Source organism: Ranitomeya variabilis, chromosome 2 (genome assembly GCF_051348905.1).
Source record: "Ranitomeya variabilis isolate aRanVar5 chromosome 2, aRanVar5.hap1, whole genome shotgun sequence".
NCBI lineage: Eukaryota > Metazoa > Chordata > Amphibia > Anura > Dendrobatidae > Ranitomeya > Ranitomeya variabilis.
The window spans coordinates 181547120-181574707 of NC_135233.1; the positions used below are offsets into that span (position 1 = coordinate 181547120).

Here is a 27588-nt window from a genome sequence, read left to right on the forward strand (position 1 = left end):
AAGTGTCTGTATGGAGCATCTATGGGGCCATAACATTCCTGCAGCACTATATTGGGCCATAACATTCCTGTGGCACTATATGGGGGCCATAACGTTCCTGCAGCACTATATGGGGCCATAACGTTCCTGCGGCACTATATGGGGGCCATAACGTTCCTGCAGCACTATATGGGGCCATAACATTCCTGCAGCACTATATGGGGCCATAACATTCCTGCGGCACTATATGGGGGCCATAACGTTCCTGCAGCACTATATGGGGCCATAACATTCCTGCAGCACTATATGGGGGCCATAACGTTCCTGCAGCACTATATGGGGCCATAACGTTCCTGCAGCACTATATGGGGCCATAACGTTCCTGCAGCACTATATGGGGCCATAACATTCCTGCAGCACTATATGGGGCCATAACATTCCTGCGGCACTATATGGGGCCATAACATTCCTGCGGCACTATATGGGGCCATAACATTCCTGCAGCACTATATGGGGCCATAACGTTTCTGCAGCACTATATGGGGCCATAACGTTCCTGCAGCACTATATGGGGCCATAACGTTCCTGCAGCACTATATGGGGCCATAACATTCCTGCAGCACTATATGGGGCCATAACATTCCTGCAGCACTATATGGGGCCATAACATTCCTGCAGCACTATATGGGGGCCATAACGTTCCTGCAGCACTATATGGGGCCATAACATTCCTGCAGCACTATATGGGGCCATAACATTCCTGCAGCACTATATGGGGCCATAACATTCCTGCAGCACTATATGGGGCCATAACATTCCTGCCTCACTATATGGGGGCCATAACGTTCCTGCAGCACTATATGGGGCCATAACATTCCTGCAGCACTATATGGGGCCATAACGTTTCTGCAGCACTATATGGGGCCATAACGTTTCTGCAGCACTATATAGGGGCATAATGTTTGTGCAGCACTATATGGGGCAAGTGTCTGTATGGGGCCATAATTAACGTTTGTAGGGCACTACGGCATATGGGGCAAGTGTCTGTATGGAGCATCTTATAGGGCCATAACGTTTGTGCAGCACTATAAGGGGCAAATATCTTTATAGAGCATCTTATGGGGCCATAATCAGCATTTGTGCAGCATTATATTGGGCAAATGTGTCTATGGAGCATCTTATGGGGCCTTTATTAACCTTTATGCAGGATTATATGGGGCATATTTTAATATGGAACATCTTATGGGGCCATAATGAACAGTATGGAGCATTATATGGGGCTCCTGATTCAATATGGATATTCAAAGACACTTAACCTACTGATGTCTCAATTAATTTTACTTTTATTGGTATCTATTATTACTTTTGACATTTACCGGTAGCTGCTGCATTTTCCCCCCTAGGCTTATACTCGAGTCAATAAGTTTTCCCAGTTTTTTGTGGCAAAATTAGGGGGGTCGGCTTATACTCGGGTCGGCTTATACTCGAGTATATACGGTGTGTGTGTGTATATATATATATGTATGTATATATGTATGTGTATATATATATATATATATATATATATATATATATATATATATATATATATATATATATATACAGGTCCTTCTCAAAAAATTAGCATATAGTGTTAAATTTCATTATTTACCATAATGTAATGATTACAATTAAACTTTCATATATTATAGATTCATTATCCACCAACTGAAATTTGTCAGGTCTTTTATTGTTTTAATACTGATGATTTTGGCCTACAACTCCTGATAACCCAAAAAACCTGTCTCAATAAATTAGCATATTTCACCCGTCCAATCAAATAAAAGTGTTTTTTAATAACAAACAAAAAAACCATCAAATAATAATGTTCAGTTATGCACTCAATACTTGGTCGGGAATCCTTTGGCAGAAATGACTGCTTCAATGCGGCGTGGCATGGAGGCAATCAGCCTGTGACACTGCTGAGATGTTATGGAGGCCCAGGATGCTTCAATAGCGGCCTTAAGCTCATCCAGAGTGTTGGGTCTTGCGTCTCTCAACTTTCTCTTCACAATATCCCACAGATTCTCTATGGGGTTCAGGTCAGGAGAGTTGGCAGGCCAATTGAGCACAGTAATACCATGGTCAGTAAACCATTTACCAGTGGTTTTGGCACTGTGAGCAGGTGCCAGGTCGTGCTGAAAAATGAAATCTTCATCTCCATAAAGCATTTCAGCCGATGGAAGCATGAAGTGCTCCAAAATCTCCTGATAGCTAGCTGCATTGACCCTGCCCTTGATGAAACACAGTGGACCAACACCAGCAGCTGACATGGCACCCCACACCATCACTGACTGTGGGTACTTGACACTGGACTTCAGGCATTTTGGCATTTCCTTCTCCCCAGTCTTCCTCCAGACTCTGGCACCTTGATTTCCGAATGACATGCAAAATTTGCTTTCATCAGAAAAAAGTACTTGGGACCACTTAGCAACAGTCCAGTGCTGCTTCTCTGTAGCCCAGGTCAGGCGCTTCTGCCGCTGTTTCAAAAGTGGCTTTACCTGGGGAATGTGGCACCTGTAGCCCATTTCCTGCACACGCCTGTGCACGGTGGCTCTGGATGTTTCCACACCAGACTCAGTCCACTGCTTCCTCAGGTTCCCCAAGGTCTGGAATCGGTCCTTCTCCACAATCTACCTCAGGGTCCGGTCACCTCTTCTCGTTGTACAGCGTTTTCTGCCACATTTTTGCCTTCCAACAGACTTACCATTGAGGTGCCTTGATACAGCACTCTGGGAACAGCCTATTTGTTGAGAAATTTCTTTCTGGGTCTTACCCTCTTGCTTGAGGGTGTCAATGATGGCCTTCTTGACATCTGTCAGGTCGCTAGTCTTACCCATGATGGGGGTTTTGAGTAATGAACCAGGCAGGGAGTTTTTAAAAGCCTCAGGTATCTTTTGCATGTGTTTAGAGTTAATTAGTTGATTCAGAAGATTAGGGTAATAGGTCGTTTAGAGAACCTTTTCTTGATATGCTAATTTATTGAGACAGGTTTTTTGGGTTATCAGGAGTTGTAGGCCAAAATCATCAGTATTAAAACAATAAAAGACCTGACAAATTTCAGTTGGTGGATAATGAATCTATAATATATGAAAGTTTAATTGTAATCATTACATTATGGTAAATAATGAAATTTAACACTATATGCTAATTTTTTGAGAAGGACCTGTATATACACACACGTGTGTGTGTGTGTATGTATCAGCCTGGAAGCAGCCAGCATCCAGTAACTAAATAGAGGAAAAAAAAGTGCTGATCTTGCACTCCTCCCATTGACCCTGCAGGTGGCGGTAATCAACTCTACCTGCCCATAAATTGAAGGTTTAGCCCTAGAGTGACATGTTTGTCCATAGTTGTAGGCTGGTGGCCCAAGAGTGGCATGTACGGTAGAGTAGGACCCATCAGAAGGAGATCACCTTGCCGTGGTTGATGGGCGCACATGAATTGGCCAATTTATGCGCTAAGAATCTTCAATTCATCTATTACTGTAAGTTTTATGAAAAAAAATTTTTTTTATAACATTTGTCAAAAAATATTTTTGAGAAGTATGATTCATATTGGATATTTGTCTGTGTTTTCACATGGCCTAGATTCATGTACATGTGCGGCTGTGTTCCTTTTTATCTACATTATGCAGTTTGCAGCGTGCACGTGTTCACATTAGGAGTGCTGGTTGTTTTTTTTTTTCCCTATCTATATACACACACACACACACACACACACACACACACACACACACACACACACACACACACACACACACACACAATGTGTGTATACAGTTGTGGCCAAAAGTATTGACACCCCTGCAATTCTGTCAGATAATACTCAGTTTCTTCCTGAAAATGATTGCAATCACAAATTCTTTGGTATTATTAGCTTCATTTAATTTGTGTTAAATGTAAAAACACAAAAGAGAATGAAGCAAAAAGCACAACATTGATCATTCACACAAAACTCCAAAAATGGGCCAGACAAAAGTATTGGCACCCTCAGCCTAATACTTGGTTGCACAACCTTTAGCCAAAATAACTGCGACCAACCGCTTTCGGTAACCATCAATGAGTGTCTTACAATGCTCTGCTGGAATTTTAGGCCATTCTTCTTTGGCAAACTGCTCCAGGTCCCTGATATTTGAAGGGTGCCTTCTCCAAACAGCCATTTTTAGATCTCTCCACAGGTGTTCTATGTGATTCAGGTCTGGACTCATTGCTGGCCACCTTAGAAGTCTCCAGTGCTTTCTCTCAAACCATTTTCTAGTGCTTTTTGAAGTGTGTTTTGGGTCATTGTCCTGCTGGAAGACCCATGACCTCTGAGGGAGACCCAGCTTTCTCACACTGGGCCCTACATTATGCTGCAAAATTTGTTGGTAGTCTTCAGACTTCATAATGCCATGCACACGGTCAAGCAGTCCAGTGCCAGAGGCAGCAAAGCAACCCCAAAACATCAGGGAACCTCCGCCATGTTTGACTGTAGGGACCGTGTTCTTTTCTTTGAATGCCTCTTTTTTTTCTCCTGTAAACTCTATGTTGATGCCTTTGCCCAAAAAGCTCTACTTTGGTCTCATCTGACCAGAGAACATTGTTCCAAAACGTTTTAGGCAAGTTTTGGCAAACTCCAGCCTGGCTTTTTTAAGTCTCGGGGTAAGAAGTGGGGTCTTCCTGGGTCTCCTACCATACAGTCCCTTTTCATTCAGACGCCGACGGATAGTACGGGTTGACACTGTTGTACCCTCGGACTGCAGGGCAGCTTGAACTTGTTTGGATGTTAGTCGAGATTCTTTATCCAACATCCACACAATCTTGCGTTGAAATCTCTTGTCAATTTTTCTTTTGCGTCCACATCTAGGGAGGTTGGCCACAGTGCCATGGGCTTTAAACTTCTTGATGACACTGCGCACGGTAGACACAGGAACATTCAGGTCTTTGGAGATGGACTTGTAGCCTTGAGATTGCTCATGCTTCCTCACAATTTGGTTTCTCAAGTCCTCAGACAATTCTTTGGTCTTCTTTCTTTTCTCCATGCTCAATGTGGTACACACAAGGACACAGGACAGAGGTTGAGTCCACTTTAATCCATGTCAACTGGCTGCAAGTGTGATTGTTATTGCCAACACCTGTTAGGTGCCACAGGTAAGTTATAGGTGCTGTTAATTACACAAATTAGAGAAGCATCACATGATTTTTCGAACAGTGCCAATACTTTTGTCCACCACCCTTTTTTATGTTTGGTGTGGAATTATATCCAATTTGGCTTTAGGACAATTCTTTTTGTGTTTTTTCATTTAAGACAAAGAAAATTGTACATTCACACTGAAGGCCTCAAAACTATGAATTAACAAAAAAAGTGTGAAACAACTGAAATTGTCTTATATTCTAGATTCTTCAAAGTAGCCACCTTTTGCTTTGATGACTGCTTTGCACACTCTTGGCATTCTCTTTATGAGCTTCAAGAGGTAGTCACCAGGAATGGTTTTCACTTCACAGGTATGCCCTGCCAGGTTTAATAAGTGGGATTTCTTGCCTTATAGATGGTGTTGGGACCATCAGTTGTGTTTTGCAGAAGTCTGGTGGATACACAGCTGAATAGACAGTTAGAATTTGTATTATGGCAAGAAAAAAGCAGCTAAAAAGAAAAACGAGTGGCCATCATTACTTTAAGAAATGAAGGTCAGTCAGTCCGAAAAATTGGGAAAACTGTGTAAGGCTAGGTTCCCATTGCGTTAATGGGATAGCGCTAACGGACAGCATTGCACGGTGAAATTAACGCCGTGCACCGCGTCCTTTAGCGCTCCCATTGCCGGCAATGTTAGAGCGCATTGCTAGCGCGTGTCATTTTCGGCACGCGCTAGCGATGTGCCGGTCTTTTGTAGCGCGCCTCGGACGCTGCTTGCAGCGTCCGGCGCGCCAGAGGTCCGTTCTCCGCTCTCGCAGATCGGGGATCTGCGAGAGCGGGGACGTTAACGCGACCCCTGAACGCGGCCCCGAAAAAGACATTGCGTTAGCGCAATCCGCTAGCGCTCGCGCTAAACGGATTGCACTAACGCAATCTGAACCTAGCCTAAGTGTCCCCAAGTGCAGTGGCAAAAACCATCAAGCGCTACAAAGAAACTGGCTCACATGAGGACCGCCCCAGGAAAGGAAGACCAAGAGTCACCTCTGCTTCTGGGGATAAGTTTATCTGAGTCACCAGCCACAGAAATCGCAGGTTAACAGCAGCTCAAGCTAAAGAACACAAGGAATGGACATTAGACCAGTGGAAATCTTTGCTTTGGCCTGACGAGTCCAAATTCATATAACAGCGCTCGCTCTGCACTCCAAGCTGGAACACAGTTTGCGGAGACTATCGTGACTTCCGGTGTGCGCGCTCATAACATCCAGTGACAGCACTCGCTTTGTGCTTCAAGTTGGAAGACAGTTTGCAGGGATAGTCATAACATCCGGTGTGTGCACTATCAAAGTAGTGCCCAGGAACCTTGTAATTTCAAAACTGTTCCTAATCAACCAAGGTATCATTTTAATCAGTATAACTGCGCCAACCTGACACTTTCTTTAGGTTACTGCGCACAATCCTGCCAATAGATTCCCTTTAAAGGGAACCTGTCACCTGAATTTGACGGGACAGGTTTGCGGTCATATGGGCGGGGTTTTCGGGTGTTTGATTCACCCTTTACTTATCTGCTGGCTGCATGCTGGCCGCAATATTGGATTGAAGTTCATGCTGTGTCCTCCGTAGTACACGCCTGCGCAAGGCAATCTTGCCTTGCGCACGCTCAGTATGCTTTGCCCAACTGCGGGCAAAGCCGAAAAGCATTAGTGCGCATGCGCCGGCGCACTATGTCCCGGAAGTATTCGCTGATGGGTGGTGGAGTGCTCTGCCAGAGGGCCCATGTATACAAACACTAAGGCCACATTGACACGTTCAGTATTTGGTGAGTTTTTACCTCAGTATCTGTAAGCCAAAACCAGGAGTGGTGATGAATACAGAAGTGGTGACGTGTTTCTATTATACTTTTCCTGTGATTGTTCCACTCCTTGTTTTGCCTCACAAATACTGATCGTCACTTTCAAACAGAAGACTGGTTTGAGCTGGTGCATACAAAGAGTTTTTTGGCCTATTTTCTGGACCAGTAATGCAATTCAAATTTCATATATTTCATGTTTACATACTTTATCCTTTATAAGAAAAAAAAAAAACAGTGCAACTTTGTTAGTTACATATGGAGATAGCTACATTGCTCAGGTATGTTGATTTTGGAAGAGAGTCTGATCAGTGACCAATGACTCTCTTTGGACGGGTGTCTGCGCTTATATTATGACAAGCTACAGCTCAGATGAGTATATAACTAAAATTTGCATAGATCAAATACCATCGCTAATCGAGAGCACGCATTGCTGATATGGACAGCCCTATTAGGCTAGAGATGCGTCCGACATTGGATTCAGTGGCGGCATTAACGGACTACGTTATGCCGCGGTGTAACGTAGTCCGTCTAACGGACGGGTTTAACGCAATGTGAACCCGGCCTTATGGGTGACTGATATGTTTTTTTTGCAGCGCCCTGTCCTGTTTTGCCATCATGCAGTAGGACCATGAGATTAATATATATACACACACACACACTGCTCAAAAAAATAAAGGGTACACTAAAATACCACATCCTAGATAACACTGAATGAAGTATTTCAGTTGCACATCTTTATTTATTACATAGTGGAATGTATTAAGAACAATAAAACATAAAAATGATCGATGTAAATCAAAATTAATATCCCATGAAGGTCTGGATTTGGAATTATACTCAAAATCAAAGTGGAAAATCAAATTACAGGCTGATCCAACTTCAGTGGAAATGCCTCAAGACAAGGAAATGATGCTCAGTAGGGTTGAGCGAAACGGGTCGTTCATTTTCATAAGTCGCCGACTTTTGGCAAAGTCGGCGTCTCATGAAACCCGATCCGATCCCAGTGTGGGTCGGCCACGTGGAACGCGAACTTGGCGCCAAAGTCGCGTTTCGAATGACGCCTTCCCCGCCATTTTTTTGAGCCAATTAATTGTGGGCAGCGTGATGACATAGGTTCCGGCTCCTGCGGCATCATAGTGCTATGTTACGTTTTCGGACGTAGTAATTTCCGGAGTCAAAAAATAACATATGCCTTGCACAGAGAGAGAGAGAGAGAGAGAGAGAGAGAGAGAGAGAGAGATTCATTGACATACATTAGGTTTCGTGTTCCGGGTTCGGAACCCGACTTTACAGTAGAATCGGCCGATTCCATACGATCCGACATCTGAGAAGGTCGGGTTTCACAAAACCCACCTCGATCCTAAAAAAGCTAAGGTCGCTCAACCCTAATGCTCAGTAGTGTGTGTGGCCTCGACGTGCCTGTATGATCTCCCTACAACATCTGGTCCTGCTCCTAATGAGGCAGCAGATGGTCTCCTGAGGGATCTCCTCCCAGACCTGGAATAAAGCATCCGCCAACTCCTGGACAGTCTGGTGTGACGTTGGTGGGTGGTGCGAGACATGATGTCCCAGATGTGTTCAATCGGATTCAGGTCTGGGGAACAGGCGGCCAGTCCATAGTTTCAATGTCTTCATCTTTCAGAAACTGCTTACACACTCCAGCCACATGAGGTCTGGCATTGTCCTGCATAAGGAGGAACCAAGGGCCAACCGCACCAGCATATGGTCTCACAAGGGGTCTGAGGATCTCATCTCAGTACCTAATGGCAGTCAGGCTATCTCTGGTGAGCACATGGAGGGCTGTGCGGCCCGCCAAAGTAATGCCACCCCACACCATTACTGACCCACTGCCAAACTGGTCATGCTGAAGGATGTTGCAGGCAGATCGCTCTCCACGGTGTCTCCAGACTCTGTCACGTCTGTCACGTGCTCAGTGTGAACCTGCTTTCATCTGTGAAGAGCACAGGGTGCTCAGACACTGGTTCTCATAGTATGCATCTGGCAATATATTTCAGAATCCATCACTCAAGTGTTGAGGACAGATAAGAGATTTAGGCTATGTGCACACGCCAGGATTTCTTGCAGAAATTTCCTGAACAAAACTGGACATTTTATGCAAGAAATCCGCATGCGGATTTTTCGCATTTTTTCATGGATTACTTGCGTTTTTGCGCGTTTTTTTTGCGTTTTTTTTTTTTTCAGGAGGTTCTGGGATGCAATAATCCGCAAAATTAATGAACATGCTGCGTTTTTTTCCCGCGATGCTTTTTTTTTTTGCGGAAAAAAACTCAACATATGCACAAATATTGCGGAATGCACTCTAAATGATGGGATGCATATGCATGCGTATTTTAAGCGTTTTTATCGCGTTTTTATAACGAAAAAGTGTGAAAAATCCAGAACGTGTGCACACAGCCTTAAGTAATACAGAACACAAAACAAGCGTTCAATTTCACTCAGCTTGGCACTTTTTTTAATGTATTTAAGATTGTCTAATTACCGTATTTGTTTTTACTTTACAGAAAATGATTCTCATGAAAGCCAGGATGTGGCTGCTGTGCTCTATCCCTTATTTGTTTATATCCATCTTGACATGGTTCAGAATTGCCTAAAAAGTATGGTGGATAGCTTCTATAGTCGTTTCCATGGAATGTTTCTTCAGAATCCAGTGCAACGAGAGATAATTGAACAGCTTCAAACAACAATGACCATGCAAGATATCCACTCCAATGTTAAGTTGCAAGCCTTCTTAGATAACAAGTATGTTGTCCGCCTTCAGGAAGACAGCTATAATTATTTCCTTCGCTATCTCCAAAGTGATGACAATATTGCCCTACTGAAGGCTCTGACATTACACATCCATTTAGATGTTCAGCCAATGAAGAGAGCAGAGTACCAACTATATGGAAGTAACAGTTTTTCTACAAGAGGAGGAAATGGTAATCTTGAGGCGCAGGATGTTCCAGCTCCAATTCTCCAAAATGAAGCAAAACTTGAGGAGCTGCAAGAATGTATGAAAAGAGTTAAAGATGGGCCACCTTCGCTTACAACTGTGTGTTTTTATGCCTTTTACAACACTGAAAATTTGCTGAACACAGCTGATGCTTCTCCTAATGGTAGACTACTTGTTGCTGGTTTTGATAACTCCTTAATTAAACTGTGGAGTCTGAGAACAAAAAAGCTTAAAACCGAACGGAATGGAGTGGATGTTTCCCGCATACAGCTATCTAGTGATATCCTAGAAGAGGTAAGGTTTCATGTTTGTACTTCATTCCAAAGGATAAGGTTTCTCCTTGCGGAGAGTGACATGTCAAGCATACCGAGGTGAGGAGAGTTTAAAGCCACAATGCTCCTCTTTAAAATATGCAAATTGTCTCTTCGTAGAGGAAGAGGACTAGAACTGTATTGCCACCTATTGGAAGTAGCAATCCTAACAGTCAATATAGACTCTCTAACGAGCCTTGTCACATGACTTAGGATAAAAGCCAAAACCAGAATCTCAATTTGCAGACCCTGTTTTGGGATTCTGCCCCTCATCACTGCAAAGTGTGAGCTGTGGTTTGGCTGAGTGAGAGGCATCTGACTGGGATCCAAGGGGTAACGTTTCTGATTCTAAGAATTTATTCTGTCTTACCACACTGTGAACAGCACACAAAACGGTCACAAATTACTTTTTTTGTTCTACCTTCCAAAAATTCGAAATAGAAAGTGATCAAAAAATGTTATGTGCTTGAAAATGTTAATAAAAACATCAACTCGTTCCACAAAAGAAAAGCAGTCACATGACTGTCACCAGAAATATAGAAAGACTAGATGGTAACCCGATTCTAACGCATCGGGTATTCTAGAATATGTATGTAGTTTATTTATGAAGATTTTAGAATAATACATTGAATACACAGGATTCGGCCGGCCGCGACCAATTAGCGAAGCGTGGTTCAAATCCCGTGCCAATTCGCAGCCGGACTGCGCCTGTCTGATTGTTCGCGGCCGGCCATGTAGTATATAACAGGCCACGTAGTGTATTGCACAGCCACGTAGTATATAGCACAGCCACGGAGTATATAGCACAGCCACGGAGTATATAGCACAGCCACGGAGTATATAGCACAGCCACGGAGTATATAGCACAGCCCACGGAGTATATAGCACAGCCCACGGAGGATATAGCACAGCCACGGAGTATATAGCACAGCCCACGGAGGATATAGCACAGCCATGGAGTATATAGCACAGCCACATAGTATATAACACAGCCCACGGAGTATATAGCACAGCCACGTAGTATATAGCACAGCGCACGGAGTGTATAACAGCCCACATAGCATATAACACAGCCACGTAGTTTATAACAGCCCACGTAGCATATATAACAGCCCACGCACGCAGTATATAACGCAGCCCACGTAGTGCATAACACAGGCCACGTAGTGCATAACACAGGCCACGTAGTGCATAACACAGGCCACGTAGTGCATAACACAGGCCACGTAGTGCATAACACAGGCCACGTAGTGCATTGCACAGGCCACGTAGTACATTGCACAGCCCACGCAGTACATTGCACAGCCCACGCAGTACATTGCACAGCCCACGCAGTACATTGCACAGCCCACGACGTAGTATATAGCACAGCCCACGTAGTATATAGCACAGCCCACGTAGTATATAGCAGCCCACGTAGTATATAGCAGCCCACGTAGTATATAGCAGCCCACGTAGTATATTGCACAGCCCACGCAGTACATTGCACAGCCCACGTATTATATTGCACAGCCCACGTATTATATTGCACAGCCCACGCAGTACATTGCACAGCCCACATATTATATTGCACAGCCTACGTAGTATATAGCACAGCCTACGCAGTATATAGCAATGTGGGCATCATATCCCTGTTAAAAAAAAAAAAAAAAGAATTAAAATAAAAAATAGTTATATACTCACCTTCTGTTGGCCCTGGATCCAGGCGAAGCGGTTAACGATGCTCCTCGCGCGCTCCGGTCTCAAGCGTGCATTGCGGTCTCGCGAGATGATGATGTAGCGGTCTCGCGAGACCACTACGTCATCATCTCGCGAGACCGCAATGCATGGACCGGTCACCGGAGCGTCGCGAGGAGCGGAGAAGGCCTGTTCCTGATCCGGGGGCCGATGGACGGTGAGTATATAACGATTTTTTAAATTATTTTTAACATTAGATCTTTTAACTATTGATGCCGCATAGGCAGCATCAATAGTAAATAGTTGGTCACACAGGGTTAATAGCAACTTATCTATAGTATTATAGAATGCTGTAGATAAGCCCTGAAAGGTGGTGGCCATATCTTATATCGGCCAAACCTGGTGACAGTTTCGCTTTAACCACCAGGTCCTAATTGAAACTTCAATTCCAAGCTGTAAATGTTGGCCCAGACCCCGATACCTCATGCATAGCCAATTTCTACTGTGGGTCATTTGATTCGTGGTGTCTGGCACTAGTATTAGCTGTTTGGGAAGCTTTTGTCACCCCTTAAATTGTTGTCTATGCATTTGGTTTTGTCTCCCATTGAATATAATGGGGTTCCGGTACGTTTGTCGAACAGTTTGGCGAATTCAAAACAAACCTTGAAAGGTTCGCTCATCTCTATAACTTCCTGTAAAAAAAAAAAAAATTATGTTTCAAAAATTGAGCTGAGGTAAAGTAGACAGGTGGGAAATGTTATTTATTAACTACTAGCTGGCCCGTGCAAAATTTTTGCACATTGGTGGTCGGGGGCTCAAGCAATTTCCGAAAAAGCAAGCTGGTCAATGTAAATGTATTTTAACCCCTTTCTGCCAGCTGACGGAATAGTACGTCAGCTGGCAGATCCCCTGCTTTAAGGTGGGCTCCGGCGGTGAGCCCACCTTAAAGCCGCGACATGTCAGCTGTTTTGTACAGCTGACATGTGTGCGCAATGAGCGCGAGCGGAATCGCGATCCGCCCGCGCCCATTAACTAGTTAAATGCCGCCGTCAAGCGCTGACAGCGGCATTTAACTAGCGCTCCCGCCCGCGCGGCCGGAAATGCTCGCACTGCTGACCCGTCACATGGTCGGGGGTCAGCGGTGCATTGTCATAACAACCAGAGGTCTCCTTGAGACCTCTATGGTTGTTGATGGCCGATTGCTTTGAGCGCCACCCTGTGGTCGGCGCTCAAAGTACACCTGCCTTTCTGCTACATAGAGGTGATCTGTGCTTCACCTCTATGTAGCAGAGCCGATCGAGTTGTGCATGCTTCTAGCCTCCTATGGAGGCTATTGAAGCATGACAAAATAAAAAAAAGTGTTTAAAAATATAAAAAAAATAAATAATACATAAAAGTTCAAATCACCCCGCTTTCGCCCCAATCAAAATAAAACAATTAAAAAAAAACAAAAACATACACATATTTGGTATCGCCGCGTTCAGAATCGCCTGATCTATCAATAAAAACAAAGCATTAACCTGACCGCTAAATGGCGTAGCGAGGAAAAAAATCAAAACGCCAAAATTACGTTTTTTTGGTCGCCGCGACATTACATTAAAATGCAATAACGGGCGATCAAAAGAATGTATCTGCACCAAAATGGTATCATTAAAAACACCAGCTCGGCACGCAAAAAATAAGCCCTCACCCGACCCCAGATCATAAAAATTGGAGACGCTACGGGTATCGGAAAATCGCTCACATTTTTTTTTTTTTTTTTTAAGCAAAATTTGGAATTTTTTTTCACCACTTAGATAAAAAATAACCTAGACATGTTAGGTGTCTATGAACTCGTACTGACCTGGAGAATCATAATGGCAGGTTAGTTTTAGCATTTGGTGAACCTAGAAAAAAAGCCAAACAAAAAACAAGTGTGAGATTGCACTTTTTTTGCAATTTCATCACACTTGGAATTTTTTTCCCGTTTTCTGTTACATGGCATGGTAAAACCAATGGTATCGTTCAAAAGTACATCTCGTCCCGCAAAAAATAAGCCCTCACATGGCCATATTGACGGAAAAATAAAAAAGTTATGGCTCTGGGAAGAAGGGGAGCGAAAAACGAAAAAACTGAAAAAGCTCCGGGGGTGAAGGGGTTAATGACGATGAGCACAGACAAGTATTTATATATGTAGATTGTTAATACAAAAAATTGGTTTGATAACTAGAGGCCAATAAAATGTCTTAGCAGAATAAAATATCGCTGTTATAAAACCTCCTTAAACTCAACATTTGGGGGTGATAATGTCAGTCTGAGTGACTTTTTGATTGTAAGTATCGCTTACGCAGACACGTATATTTTTGAGGCTTCGCACTCTTGAAAATGCCACGTACAACTGGCCGTGTGAGAATACTGGTTTTGGTAGGAACATGCCAGCTGTTTGAAGCGTTTGTCCCTGTGCTTTATTAACCCCTTCATGACCCAGCCTATTTTGACCTTAATGACCTTGCCGTTTTTTGCAATTCTGACCAGTGTCCCTTTATGAGGTAATAACTCGGGAACGCTTCAACGGATCCTAGCGGTTCTGAGATTGTTTTTTTCGTGACATATTGGGCTTCATGTTAGTGGTATATTTAGGTCGATAATTTTTGCGTTTATTTGTGAAAAAAATGCAAATTTGGCTAAAATTTTGAAATTTTGAATTTATATTCTGTTAAACAAGAGAGCTATGTGACACAAAATAGTTAATAAATAACATTACCCACATGTCTACTTTACATCAGCACAATTTTGTAAACAAAATTTTTTTTTGCTAGGAAGTTATAAGGGTTAAAATTGGACCAGCAATTTCTCATTTTTACAACAAAATTTACAAAACCATTTTTTTTAGGGACCACCTCACATTTGAAGTCAGTTTGAGGGGTCTATATGGCTGAAAATACCCAAAAGTGACACCATTCTAAAAACTGCACCCCTCAAGGTACTCAAAACCACATTCAAGAAGTTTATTAACCCTTCAGGGGCTTCACATCAGCAGAAGCAACATGGAAGGCAAAAATGAACATTTAACTTTTCAGTCACAAAAATGATATTTTAGCAACAATTCTTTTATTTTCCCAAGGGTAAAAAGAGAAACTGGACCCCAAAAGTTATTGCACAATTTGTCCTGAGTACGCCGATACCCCATATGTGGGGGGGAACCACTGTTTGGGCGCACGACAGGGCTCGGAAGGGAAGGAGCGCCATTTGACTTTTTGAATGAAAAATTGGCTCCAATCTTTAGCGGACACCATGTTGCGTTTGGAGAGCCCCTGTGTGCCTAAACATTGGAACTCCCCCACAAGTGACCCCATTTTGGAAACTAGACCCCCCAAGGAACTTATCTAGATGTATAGTGAGTACTTTGAACCCCCAGGTGCTTCACAAATTGATCTGTAAAAATGAAAAAGTACTTTTTTTTTTCACAAAAAATTTCTTTTAGCCTCAATTTGTTCATTTCCACATGGGCAACAGGATAAAATGGATCCTAAAATGTATTGGCCAATTTCTCCTGACTGCACTGATACCCCACATGTGGGGGTAAACCAGTGTTTGGGCACACGGCAGGGCTTGGAAGGGAAGGAGCGCCATTTGACTTTTTGAATGAAAAATTAGCTCCAATCGTTAGCGGACACCATGTTGCGTTTGGAGAGCCCCTGTGTGCCTAAACTTTGGAGCTCCCCCACATGTGACCCCATTTTGGAAACTAGACCTCCCATGGAACTAATCTAGATGTGCGGTGACTAGTGTTGAGCATTCCGATACCGCAAGTATCGGGTATCGGCCGATACTTGCGGGAATCGGAATTCCGATACTGAGATCCAATACTTTTGTGGTATCGGGAATCGGTATCGGGATTAATATCAATGTGTAAAATAAAGAATTAAATAGGGATATACTCACCTCTCCGGCGGCTCCTGGACTTTACCGCCGTAACCGGGAGCCGTTGTACCTAAGAATGCGCGCTTGCAGGGCCTTAGATGAGGTCACTGCGCTCTGATTGGTCCGTAGCGGTCGCGTGACCGCTACACGACCAATCACAAAGCAGTGACGTCACCTAAGGTCTTTTAAGCGTTTGAAATACCTTAGAAGACGTCACTGCTTTGTGATTGGTCGAGTAGCGGTCACGCGACCGCTACGCGACCAATCAGAAGCTGCGGACGTCTTCTAAGGTATTTCAAGCGCTTGAAAGACCTTAGAAGACGTCACTGCTTTGTGATTGGTCGAGTAGCGGTCACGCGACCGCTACGCGACCAATCAGAAGCTGCGGACGTCTTCTAAGGTATTTCAAGCGCTTGAAATACCTTAGAAGACGTCACTGCTTTGTGATTGGTCGAGTAGCGGTCACGCGACCGCTACGCGACCAATCAGAAGCTGCGGACGTCTTCTAAGGTATTTCAAGCGCTTGAAAGACCTTAGGTGACGTCACTGCTTTGTGATTGGTCGCGTAGCGGTCACGCGACCGCTACGGACCAATCAGAGCGCAGTGACCTCATCTAAGGCCCTTCAAGCGCGCATTCTTAGGTACAACGGCTCCCGGTTACGGCGGTAAAGGCCAGGCTGCGTCGGAGGGTGAGTATATATTTCCTCTCCTTCAGACCCTGGGAACCATACAGGATACCGTCCGATACTTGGTGTCCCATTGACTTGTATTGGTATCGGGTATCGGATTAGATCCGATACTTTGCCGGTATCGGCCGATACTTTCCGATACCGATACTTTCAAGTATCGGACGGTATCGCTCAACACTAGCGGTGACCACTTTAAACCCCCAAGTGCTTCACAGAAGTTTATAACGCAGAGCTGTGAAAATAAAAAAAAAATTTTCTTTCCTCAAAAATTATTTAGCCCGCAATTTTTTATTTTCCCAAGAGTAACAGGAGAAATTGGACCCCAAATGTTGTTGTCCAGTTTATCGTGAGTACGCTGATACCCCATATGTGGGGGTAAACCACTGCTTGGGCACACGTCGAGGCTCGGAAGGGTAGTAGTGACTTTTGAAATGCAGACTTTGATGGAATGGTCCGCGGGCGTCACGTTGCGTTTGCAGAGCCCCTGATGTGCCTAAACAGTAGAAACCCCCCACAAGTGACCCCATTTTGGAAACTAGATCCTCCAAGGAACTTATCTAGATATATGGTGAGCACTTTGACCCCCAAAGTGCTTTGCAAAAGTTTACAACGCAGAGCCGTGAAAATAAAAAATCATTTTTCTTTCCTCTAAAATTGTTTTAGCAAGCAATTTTTTTAGTTTCACAAGGGTAGCAGGAGAAATTTGGACCTCAAAAGTTGTTGTCCAGTTTGTCGTGAGTACACTGATACCCCATATCTGGGGGGGAACCACTGTTTGGGCACACGTCGGGGCTCGGAAGGGAAGTAGTGACGTTTTGGAATGCAGACTTTGATGGAATGGTCTGTGGGCGTCACGTTGCGTTTGCAGAGCCCCTTATGTGCCTAAACAGTAGAAACCCCCCACAATTGACCCTCTTTTGGAAACTAGACCCCCCAAGGAACTTATCTAGATATGTGGTGAGCAGTTTGAACCCCCAAGTGCTTCACTGAAGTTTACAACGCAGAGCCGTGAAAATAAAAAAAATATTTTTCTTTCCTCAAAAATGATGTTTTAGCAAGCAATTTTTTATTTTTGCAAGGGTAACAGGAGAAATTGGACCCCAATAATTGTTGCCCAGTTTGTCCTGAGTATGCTGTTACCCCATATGTGGGGGCAAACCACTGATTGGGCGCATGTCGGGGCTCGAAAGGGAGGGAGCACCATTTGACTTTTTGAACGCAAGATTGGCTGGAATCAATGGTGGCGCCATCTTGCGTTTGGAGACCTTTGATGTGCCTAAAAAGTGGAAGCCCCTCAATTCTAACTCCAACACTAACCCCAACACACCCCTAACCCTAATCCCAACTCTAGCCATAACCCTAATCAAAACCCTAACCCCGACACACCCATAACCCTAATCCTAACCCTAATGCCAACCGTAACCCTAATCCCAACCCTAACCCCAACACACCCCTAACCATAACCCTAACCACAGGCCTAATCTTAACCCTATTTCCAATCGTAGCCCTAATTCCAACCCTAACCCTAAGGTTATGTGCCCACGTTGCGGATTCATGTGAGATTTTTCTGCACCATTTTTGAAAAATCCGCAGGTAAAAGGCACTGCGTTTTACCTGCGGATTTTCCGCGGATTTCCAGTGTTTTTTGTGCGGATTTCAGCTGCGGATTCCTATTGAAGAACAGGTGTAAAACGCTGCGGAATCCGCACAAAGAATTGACATGCTGCGGAAAATACAACACAGCGTTTCCGTGTGGTATTTTCCGCACCATGGGCACAGCGGATTTGGTTATCCATAGGTTTACATGGTACTGTAAACCTGATGGAAAACTGCTACGAATCCGCAGCCGGCCGGCAGATTCGGCGGGCGCACTGCGCGTGCGCCCGCCATTTTGGAAGATGGTGCGCCCATGGAGAAGACGGACGGACTCCGGGAGGCTCGGTAAGTATGAGTGGGGGGGGATCGGAGCACGGGGGGATGGATCGGAGCACGGGGGAGCGGGCAGGAGAACGGGGGAGCGGACAGGCGGACGGAGGGGACTACGGGACAGATCGGAGGACTGGGGAGGCGATCAGTGGCTGTGGGGGGGGGCACATCAGGGTTTCCAGCCATGGCTTATGATATTGCAGCATCGGCCATGGCTGGATTGTAATATTTCACCACTTTTTACAGGTGAAATATTACGAATTGCTCTGATTGGCTGTTGCAATTTCAACAGCCAATCAGAGCGATCGTAGCCACGAGGGGGGGTGAAGCCACCCCCCCTGGGCTGTAGTACCACTCCCCCTGTCCCCTGCAGGTCGGGTGAAATTGGAGTTAACCCTTTCACCCGATCTGCAGGGACGCGATCATTCCATGACGCCACATAGGCATCACAGGTCGGATTGGCACCGACTTTCATGACGCCTACGTGGCGTCAAAGGTCGGGAAGGGGTTAATGGTCATTGCAAATGCCGCTTTGACTGGGAATTGCTTTCTGCTCAGGTGGAAAGGCATAGTTGGATCAGAAGGTGTGAGGTTAATTCGAGGTATGATAACGGTTTTAGCGGAATTAATGACTTTTGCAGTAATTGTGTAATTGCCTAAATTAGTCATGACTAATCTCGCTCCATTGATGAGTCCTTGTTTAGCGTAAAGATTTCTTAGCAACATGATGATCATATTTTTTTTTTCAAGACCTACTTATGAGGGGGTAAGCCAGAAGGGTTTAAGGAATTGAGAAACTCTAAGGGGTACAACTGTTGATGTTGTGGATCCTCACATAGTACAGTATCGCAACTTAGATAAATTTAATCATTAATTGCTGTACAATTTTCATTTTTTGGACACAAAATTGCAGTTGAATAGAAGTCGGAAACATTTTGTTCATTGATTTGTGTGGCTTTAAAAACAGTGGTAATTAAGCTATGGTAATCGGAGAAACAATGTTTTGGTATTTTGACTGCATCAAGGGCAACGTCAGTGTGTATTTCTAAATCACCCAAAATATTTGTTTGTTAAGGAGTTATAAGGGTTAAAAGTTGACCTGCGATTTCTCATTTTTACAGCACCATTTTCTTTTAGGGACCACATCATATTTTAAGTCAATTTGAGTGGTCTATATGATAGAAACAACGCAAAAGTGACACCATTCTAAAAACTGCACCCCTCAAGCTGCTCAAAACCACATTCAAGAAGTTTATTAATCCTCAGGTGCTCACAGGAATTTTGGGAAGTTTTGTTTTTAAAAAAATGAACATTTTACTTTTTTTCACAAATTTACTTCAGATCCAATTTGATTTATTTCCCAAGGCTAACAGGAGAAATTGGACCCCAAAAGTTGTGCAATTTGTCCTGAGTACCCTGATACCCCATATGTGGCAGAAAACTACTGTTTGGGCACACATCGGGGCTTGGAAGGGAAGTAGTTACGTTTTGGAATGCAGACTTAGATGGATTGGTCTGCGGGCGTCATGTTGCGTTTGGAGAGCCCCTGATGTGCCCAAACAGTAGAAACCCCCCACAAGTGACATCATTTTGGAAACTAGACCCTCCAAGGAACTTATCTTGATGTGTTGTGAGAACTTGAACCCCCCAAGTGTTTCACTAAAGTTTATAACGCAGAGCCGTGAAAATAAAAAATCATTTTTCCCCACAAAAATGATTTATTTTAGCCCCCAAATTTTTATTTTCACAAGGGTAACAGGAGAAATTGGACCCCAAAAGTTGTCTAATTTGTCCTGATTACGCTGATACTCCATATGTGGGGGTAAACCACTGTTTGGGCGCACGGCAGGTGCTCGGAAGGGAAGGAGCACAGTTTGACTTTTTCAATGCAGAATTGGCTGGAATTGAGATCGGACTCCATGTCGCATTTGGAGAGCCCCTGATGTGCCTAAACAGTGGAAACCCCCCAATTCTAACTCCAACCCTAAGGCCGGAGTCACACTACAGCGAGATACGGCCGAGTCTCGCAGGTGAAAAACAAGCTCTGGCACCGGCACTCCGGAGCGGAGCGTGCAGACCCATGTATTGCTATGCGGCTGCACGCTCCGCTCTGGAGTGCCGGTGCCAGAGCTTGGTTTTAACCTGCGAGACTCTGCCGTTTCTCGCTTTGTGTGATCCCGGCCTAATTCCAACACACCCCTAACCCCTAGATAGTTTTTGCATCTCCACATTTTGTGAGCTATATTTTTTCCATATTTTGACCTTCAGTCATGTAAGGTCTTGATTTTTCAGGACAAGTTGACTTTTTTTATTGGTACCATTTCGGGCACATTACAGTTTTTGATTGCTTTTTATTATGATTTTTGGGAGGCAGAATGAACAAAACCAGCAATTCATGAATTTCTTTTGTGGGGGGGCGGTTATACCGTTCCGCATGTGGTAAACTTGATAAGACAGTTTTTATTCCTCGGGTCAGTACGATGACAGCGATACCTCATTTATATCATTTTTTTGGGTCTTATACTATAAAAACTATTTTATATAAAAAATAATTGTTTTTGCATCACTTTATTCTGAGAGCTATAACTTTATTTTTTCGCTCGTGACGCTGTATGGTGGCTCGTTTTTTGCTGGACAAGACGATGTTTTCAGCAGTACCATGATTATTTATATCCGTCTTTTTGATCGCATGTTATTCCATTTTTTGTTTAGCGGTATGATGAGAAAGCATTGTTTTGCCTTTTTTTTTTACGGCGTTCACTGAAGGGGTTAACTAGTGGGACAGTTTTATAGGTCGGGTCGTTACGGACGTGGCAATACTAAATATGTGTACTTTTATTGTTTTGGTTTTTTTATTTACATAAAGAAATGTACACTGCTCAAAAAATAAAGGGAACACTAAAATACCACATCCTAGATATCACTGAATAAAATATTCCAGTTGCAAATCTTTATTCATTACATAGTGGAATGTGTAGAGAACAATAAAACATAAAAATTATCAATGTAAATCAGAATGAATATCCCATGGAGGTCTGGATTTGGAATGATACTCAAAATCAAAGTGGAAAATCAAATTACAGGCTGATCCAATTTCAATGAAAATGCCTCAAGACAAAGAAACGATGCTGAGTAGTGTGTGTTGTCTCCACGTGCCTGTATGACCTCCCTACAATGCCTGGGTATGGTCCTGGTGAGGTGGTAGATGTTCTCCAGAGGGATCTCCCCCCAGACCTGGATTAAAGCTTCCGCCAACTCCTGGACAGTCTGTGGTGCAACGTGACATTGGTGGATGATGCGATACATGATGTCCCAGATGTGTTCAATCTGATTCAGGTCGGAGGAATGGGCGGGCCAGTCCATAGTTTCAATGTCTTCATCTTTAAGGAACTGCTTACACACTCCAGCCACATGAGGTCTGGCATTGTCCTGCATTAGGAGGAACCCAGGGCCTACCGCACCAGTATATGGTCTCACAAGGGATGTGAGGATCTCATCTCGGTACCTAATGGCAGTCAGGCTACCTCTGGTGAGCACATGGAGGGCTGTGCGGCACTCCAAAGAAATGCCACCCTACACTATTACTGACCCACTGCCAAACGGGTCATGCTGATGGATGTTGCTGGCAGCAGATCGCACTCCACGTCGTCTCCAGACTGTCACGTCTGTCACGTGCTTAGTGTGAACCTCCTTTCATCTGTGAAGAGCACAGGGCGCCAGTGGCGAATTTGCCAATCCTGGTGTTCTGTGGCAAATGCCAAGCTTCCTGCACGGTGTTGGGCTGTGAGCACAACCCCCATCTGTGGACGTCGGGTGCTCAGACCATCCTCATGGAGTCGGTTTCTAACCGTTTGTGCAGACACATGCACATTTGTGGCCTGCTGGAGGTCATTTTGCAGGGCTCTGGCAGTGCTCCTGTTCCTCCTTGCACAAAGTCTGAGGTAGCTAATCTGCTTCTGGGTTGTTGCCCTCCTATGGCCCCCTCCACGTCTCCTGATGTACTGGCCTGTCTCCTGGTAGCGCCTCCAGCCTCTGGACATTACACTGACAGACACAGCAAACCACCTTGCCACAGCTCGCATTGATGTGCCATCCTGGATGAGCTGCACTGCCAGAGCCACTTGCGTGGATTGTAGTGTCCATCTCATGCTACCACACACGACCAACATTCAAGTGACAAAAACATCAGCCAGAAAGCATTGGTACTGAGATGTGGTCTGTGGTCTCCATCTGCAGAACCACTCCTTTAGTGAGTGTGTATTGATAATTGCCAATAATTTCCATCTGTTGTCTATTCCATTTTCCCGACAGCATGTGAAATTGATTGTCAATCAGTGTTGCATCCTAAGTGGACAGTTTGATTTCACAGAAGTTTCATTTACTTGGATTTATAATCTGTTGTGTTCCCTTTATTTTTTTGAGCAGTGTATTTATTGAAACAATATTTTTTTCTTTGGGAATTTTTTTAAAAATTTTGTACACAGTGTGTATATATATATATTTTTACCTTTTTTCATTGTCCCAGGGTGGGACATCACTGTGTAAAGTCAGATCGCTGATCTGACACTTTGCACAGCATTGTGTCAGATCAGCGATCTGACAGTCAGTGAACAAGGCTTCTCAGGTCCTGCTGTCAGCAGGCACTGAGAAGCCACCTGCCTGCAGGACCCCGTGGCCATCTTGGATCTGGGGTTCTGCAGGCAGGGAGAACCTCAGAACAACGTGATCACACCACGTTGTTATGGGGGTCTGACGGAAGCACGCAGGGAGCCCCCTCCCTGCGCGATGCTTCTCCATGCCACCGGAACGCTGCGATCTTGTTTGATCGCAGTGTTTCGGGGGTTAAAGCGATGGGAGCCTTCTGACTGCTCCTTTCACTTAGTTCCGGGTGTCAGCTGTGTGAATCGGTTGACACCCGGCCCCATTCGGCCGCACACCACTCGTGTGCGCGGCCAATCGGCTTTGACGTACTATCCCGTCCATGGTCATACGGGCCCAGCCCACATGGACGGGATAGTACGTCGGATGTCAGAAAGGTGTTAATATTGGTTACATTGTGTTTGACTGAGGCATAGAATTTTATTTTTTTTTTTTTTCATTGGGAGTTTTGCATTTCTGGGTCATCTATTGCACTGGGGATCTGTGTTTTTTGGGGTGTCTTTTGGTTTTATTTCTAACTTAACAATGCTGTGTGGAACTGGGATTTGACACTCCTGTTTAGCAAGAGGTTAGCTTATTCATATGACTGCATTCCTGGTACATTTTTTAGGTTGCGGTTTTTCTAGATTACCTTTGCTTAATCCCCTCAACCACCTGTGGACACGGCTACTATATGGTATTCATACCCTCTGCTTTTAACCCCATTAATAGGCTGGTGGACATCACATTACACTCACCTCCTAGTATTTAGGAAAGGGGTTATTTGACTGCTTACTACCCTTGGAGTATGTGAACTATATCAATCCACACAGGGTCAGCTGTGTAAGCTTTGGCCATATCACCCAATTTTGTAATATTTCATTTGGCTGTACTTTTACACATAACTGTTATTTGATTGTCTTTACTACACATTAGGTTAAGGATACATCAAGGTTATTAGGGCTAGCCGCTGACAAGAGGGGGCGCTATACTGTACAAACTAAGTATGCCAACCTCCGTTGATAGGTAGGGCATCAATGAGGGAATTCTATGGCACATTAGCCCACACATTTTGTGATTTGTTCCCTTGGTGGTTTTTGCCTTATAGCCCTATTTTCCAGGCCAGCACCTGACAGCACCATGGAGGACGTTCTTCTTATCCACAGTGGGACAGGAAACCACGAGAGTATAAAAGGGCCCTCCCCCTACCACCCATCAGTGTTTTTCCTGTCCCTCTGTGGATAGGAACGGCGAGAGTACGCCGACTGGCTCCGCACGGATGGTGTGGATCGGCGGGCTCGACCCTTTTTTCCCTTCCCACCTGAAGATCTCTGTAGGCTGAAACTCGACAGAGCGTCCCTCAGCTTACCCAGTGTAGCGATGCTCCTGGGGTACAGGTCGCTTCCTCCTGGTGGGGGCTCTCGACCGATGATGCCGCCCCGGGTGTTCCCACATCCTGGGCCGCCTTTGTGGGCATAATATTTCTTCATACGGCCGGACGGAACTCATCGCGGGGCATCACTGGACGCCACACGCTGCAGCCCGGCAATAACACTTCCGGTTTGCGGTCAGCAGTGGGTGGGGCAGTGTCTCCTCCTCCTCAGTACTGGATGGAGGAATGTTTCCGGGGCAGGTCGGTGAGCACGGCAGCAGCGCTCCAACACAGAACACCAGCGTCATGGGATATAAGGTAAACGGGGGGTTGTGCTCGGCGTCTTCTGTCGAACCTATCATGGAGGACACCGCTAGGCTGGAGGAAAGCTAGGGGCATGTGAGTACCCAGAAGAATGGGTTATCTCCTAATCCCCATCAGGGTGCAGCCACCTAAAACAGTGACACTTCTGTTTTATAGGGTGCTTCTACCGCTACAGACAAAAAAGAAATTAAAAAGTCTGGGAAATATAGGAAGTGTCCCATGTGCACCATTAGGTTAAAGGATTTGTGGCAAAAACCCCTCTGTGAAGCATGCACCCAGCCGCATTGTGGGAGAAGAACAAGCTCCCTTATGACAAACATGAGGGCTATGATCAGAGAGGAGGTGCAAGCGTCCGTTTCTGGTCTTGTTGTTCCTCAACCCACGCAGTCTGACCAGTCCAGGAAAAGAATGAGGGATTCTGTCTCTTACTCTGAGGGGGCCTTGTCCGAGTCTGATCTGGAGGACGATGAGTATAGAGATCCTCCAGAGAGAGGGAAGAGATACTTATTCTCTTCTATGGACACAGACGAGCTGCTAGAAGCAGTAAGAGGCACTATGCAGATTGAGGAACCCCCAACAACTTGCTCAGTACAGGATGAGATGTTCAGGGGCTTACGTTCTCAAACCTCAAGTCTTTCCGGTGAACCCCCATATTCGCTCTGTGATTTTGGAAGAATGGGAGGAGGCGGAAAAACGCATAACTATTCCTAATGACTTTAGACTTCGTCTTCCGTTTGACCCGGAGGAGGTCAAGAATTGGGAAGACATTCCTAATATAGACATTCCTTTGGACAGAGTATCCAAGAGAACTGCCATTCCCTTTGAAGACTCCTCTATTCTGAAGGAGCCTATGGATTGAAAGGCAGATGGGCTCTTGAAAAGAACCTGAGAAAGTTCGGCAGCTGTTATACGTGCAAATATAGCAGCAACGTCAGTGGCACGATCTATGCATTTATGGATGGACTATCTGGCGGATCAGTTGTCAGCCAAAACCCCTAGAGAGACTATACTGAAATCCATACCCCTTCTAAAACTGGCAACCCATTTTCTAGCAGATGCTTCTGCAGAATCGGTGAGATTCACTGCTAGGAGTCAATCTTTGTCAAACGCGGCCAGGAGAGCGATCTGGCTTAAAAACTGGTCAGGGGATATGCATTCTAAAAATAAACTTTGTGCTATTCCATTCTCAGGGGGAAGAGTGTTTGGGCCGGTAATCGATGACATTTTAGAGAAGGCCTCAGATGAGAAAAAAGGGTTTCCGGAAGAAAAACGCAAAAAATTTCAGCCATTTCGTAGACCCCGTTTTGGTCAGAGAACAGACTACAGGGGGAAAGGGAAACAAGGAAGGTGGAGCTATCCCAAAGGGGGAGATACTAAAGCCAGGGGTAAAGATATCACCGTCTCAGGTTCAAGTTCAGGGTATCACAGGAAATTACGCCACCAGAGTAGGGGGGCGCCTGACCAGGTTCCTGAAGGGTTGTGAAAGAGTAACTACAAACCCTTGGGTTCTGCAGCTGATCTCCCAGGGATACAAAATGGAGTTCTCCTCTTTACCCCCACAAAAAATCCTGATATCCAGCTCCCATCTAGTTTCAACCTCTCCCATGTGGGTAGACATTCAGGACATCCTGAAAACAGAGACAATTATTCCGGTACCTCCCCTGGAGTTAGGATAGGGTTTCTATTCACATCTTTTTTCTATAATAAAACCTTCCGGAGAATCAAGAACGATTATAAACCTCAGACATCTAAACACATGGGTAAGATACAAGAGGTTCAAAATGGAATCTATAAAGTCCACGATTCCCCTCTTAGGAAAATGGGTGGTAATGTGTACTCTGTACCTAAAAAGTGCATATTACCACGTCCCGATTTACCCAGGCCATCAAAAATAACTCAGGTTTGCAGTGGAAAAAGAAGGCAGCATTTTCCACTATCAGTTTCGTTGCCTACCGTTTGGCCTAGCCTCAGCCCCCAGGGTTTTCACAAAACTTATGGTAGATGTGGTAGCCTACCTGAGAAATCAGGACATCACGGTTGTCCCTTACCTGGATGACTTTTTGGTGGTAGCAGATACTGTAGGCCAGCTCAGGACCGACTGTCAGTCTTTGATCTCCACACTACAAAATTTGGGGTGGATCGTAAATTGGTCAAAATCTGATCTAGTACCCAGAGAATAAAATTTCTTGGAGTCATGTTCGACTCAAGTATAAGAACGTCCTTCCTACCAGAAGAGAAATAGTCCAGAATATTAAACAGAATCCGTCAGTTCACAAAGGACCAGGTCTCCATCAGAGATGCCATGAAGATCCTGGGGCTGATGACGGCCTGCATACCCTGTGTGAACTGGAGTCAGTTTCACTCTCGACGACTTCAACAGGCGATCCTCGCATCCTGGGACACAAGGTAATACGCATATCCCCTCGAGTCAAGACCTCCTTGTACTGGTGGACAATTCCCAGGAACCTTCGGAAAGGAGTTACTTAGATTCATTCTCCCAAAGTCATAGTCACCACAGACGCAAGGCTGGGGAGGACATGTCCAGGAAACATATTACCAGGGTCAATGGAGTCTGAAGGACAGCAGGGAATCCTCGAACTACAGAGAGCTACCCGCAGTCTGGAAAGTCCTATCCTCCGCCCAGTCCTTGGTAAAAAAAACATGCACGTGAAAATACTGTCAGATAACACAGCAGCAGTAGCCTTCCTTCGTCATCAAGGTGGTCCAAGGCACTTGGCACTGCAGCAGCTAGCAGAGCAGATCTTCAGATGGGCAGAGAAGAGAGTGCTATCAATCTCGGCGGTGCACCTGG

General features: G+C 44.8%; 1 protein-coding gene across 1 annotated transcript in view; it reads left to right on the plus strand.

Annotated features, from left to right (window-relative positions):
• The window catches only part of TAF5L (TATA-box binding protein associated factor 5 like), a 97960-nt gene that overhangs the window by 55107 nt on the left and 15265 nt on the right, over positions 1–27588 (plus strand). Inside the window, exon 4 of the mRNA XM_077283258.1 lies at positions 9505–10229. Coding sequence (XP_077139373.1) covers positions 9505–10229 — 725 coding nt within the window. The remainder of the gene's footprint in view (positions 1–9504; positions 10230–27588) is intronic.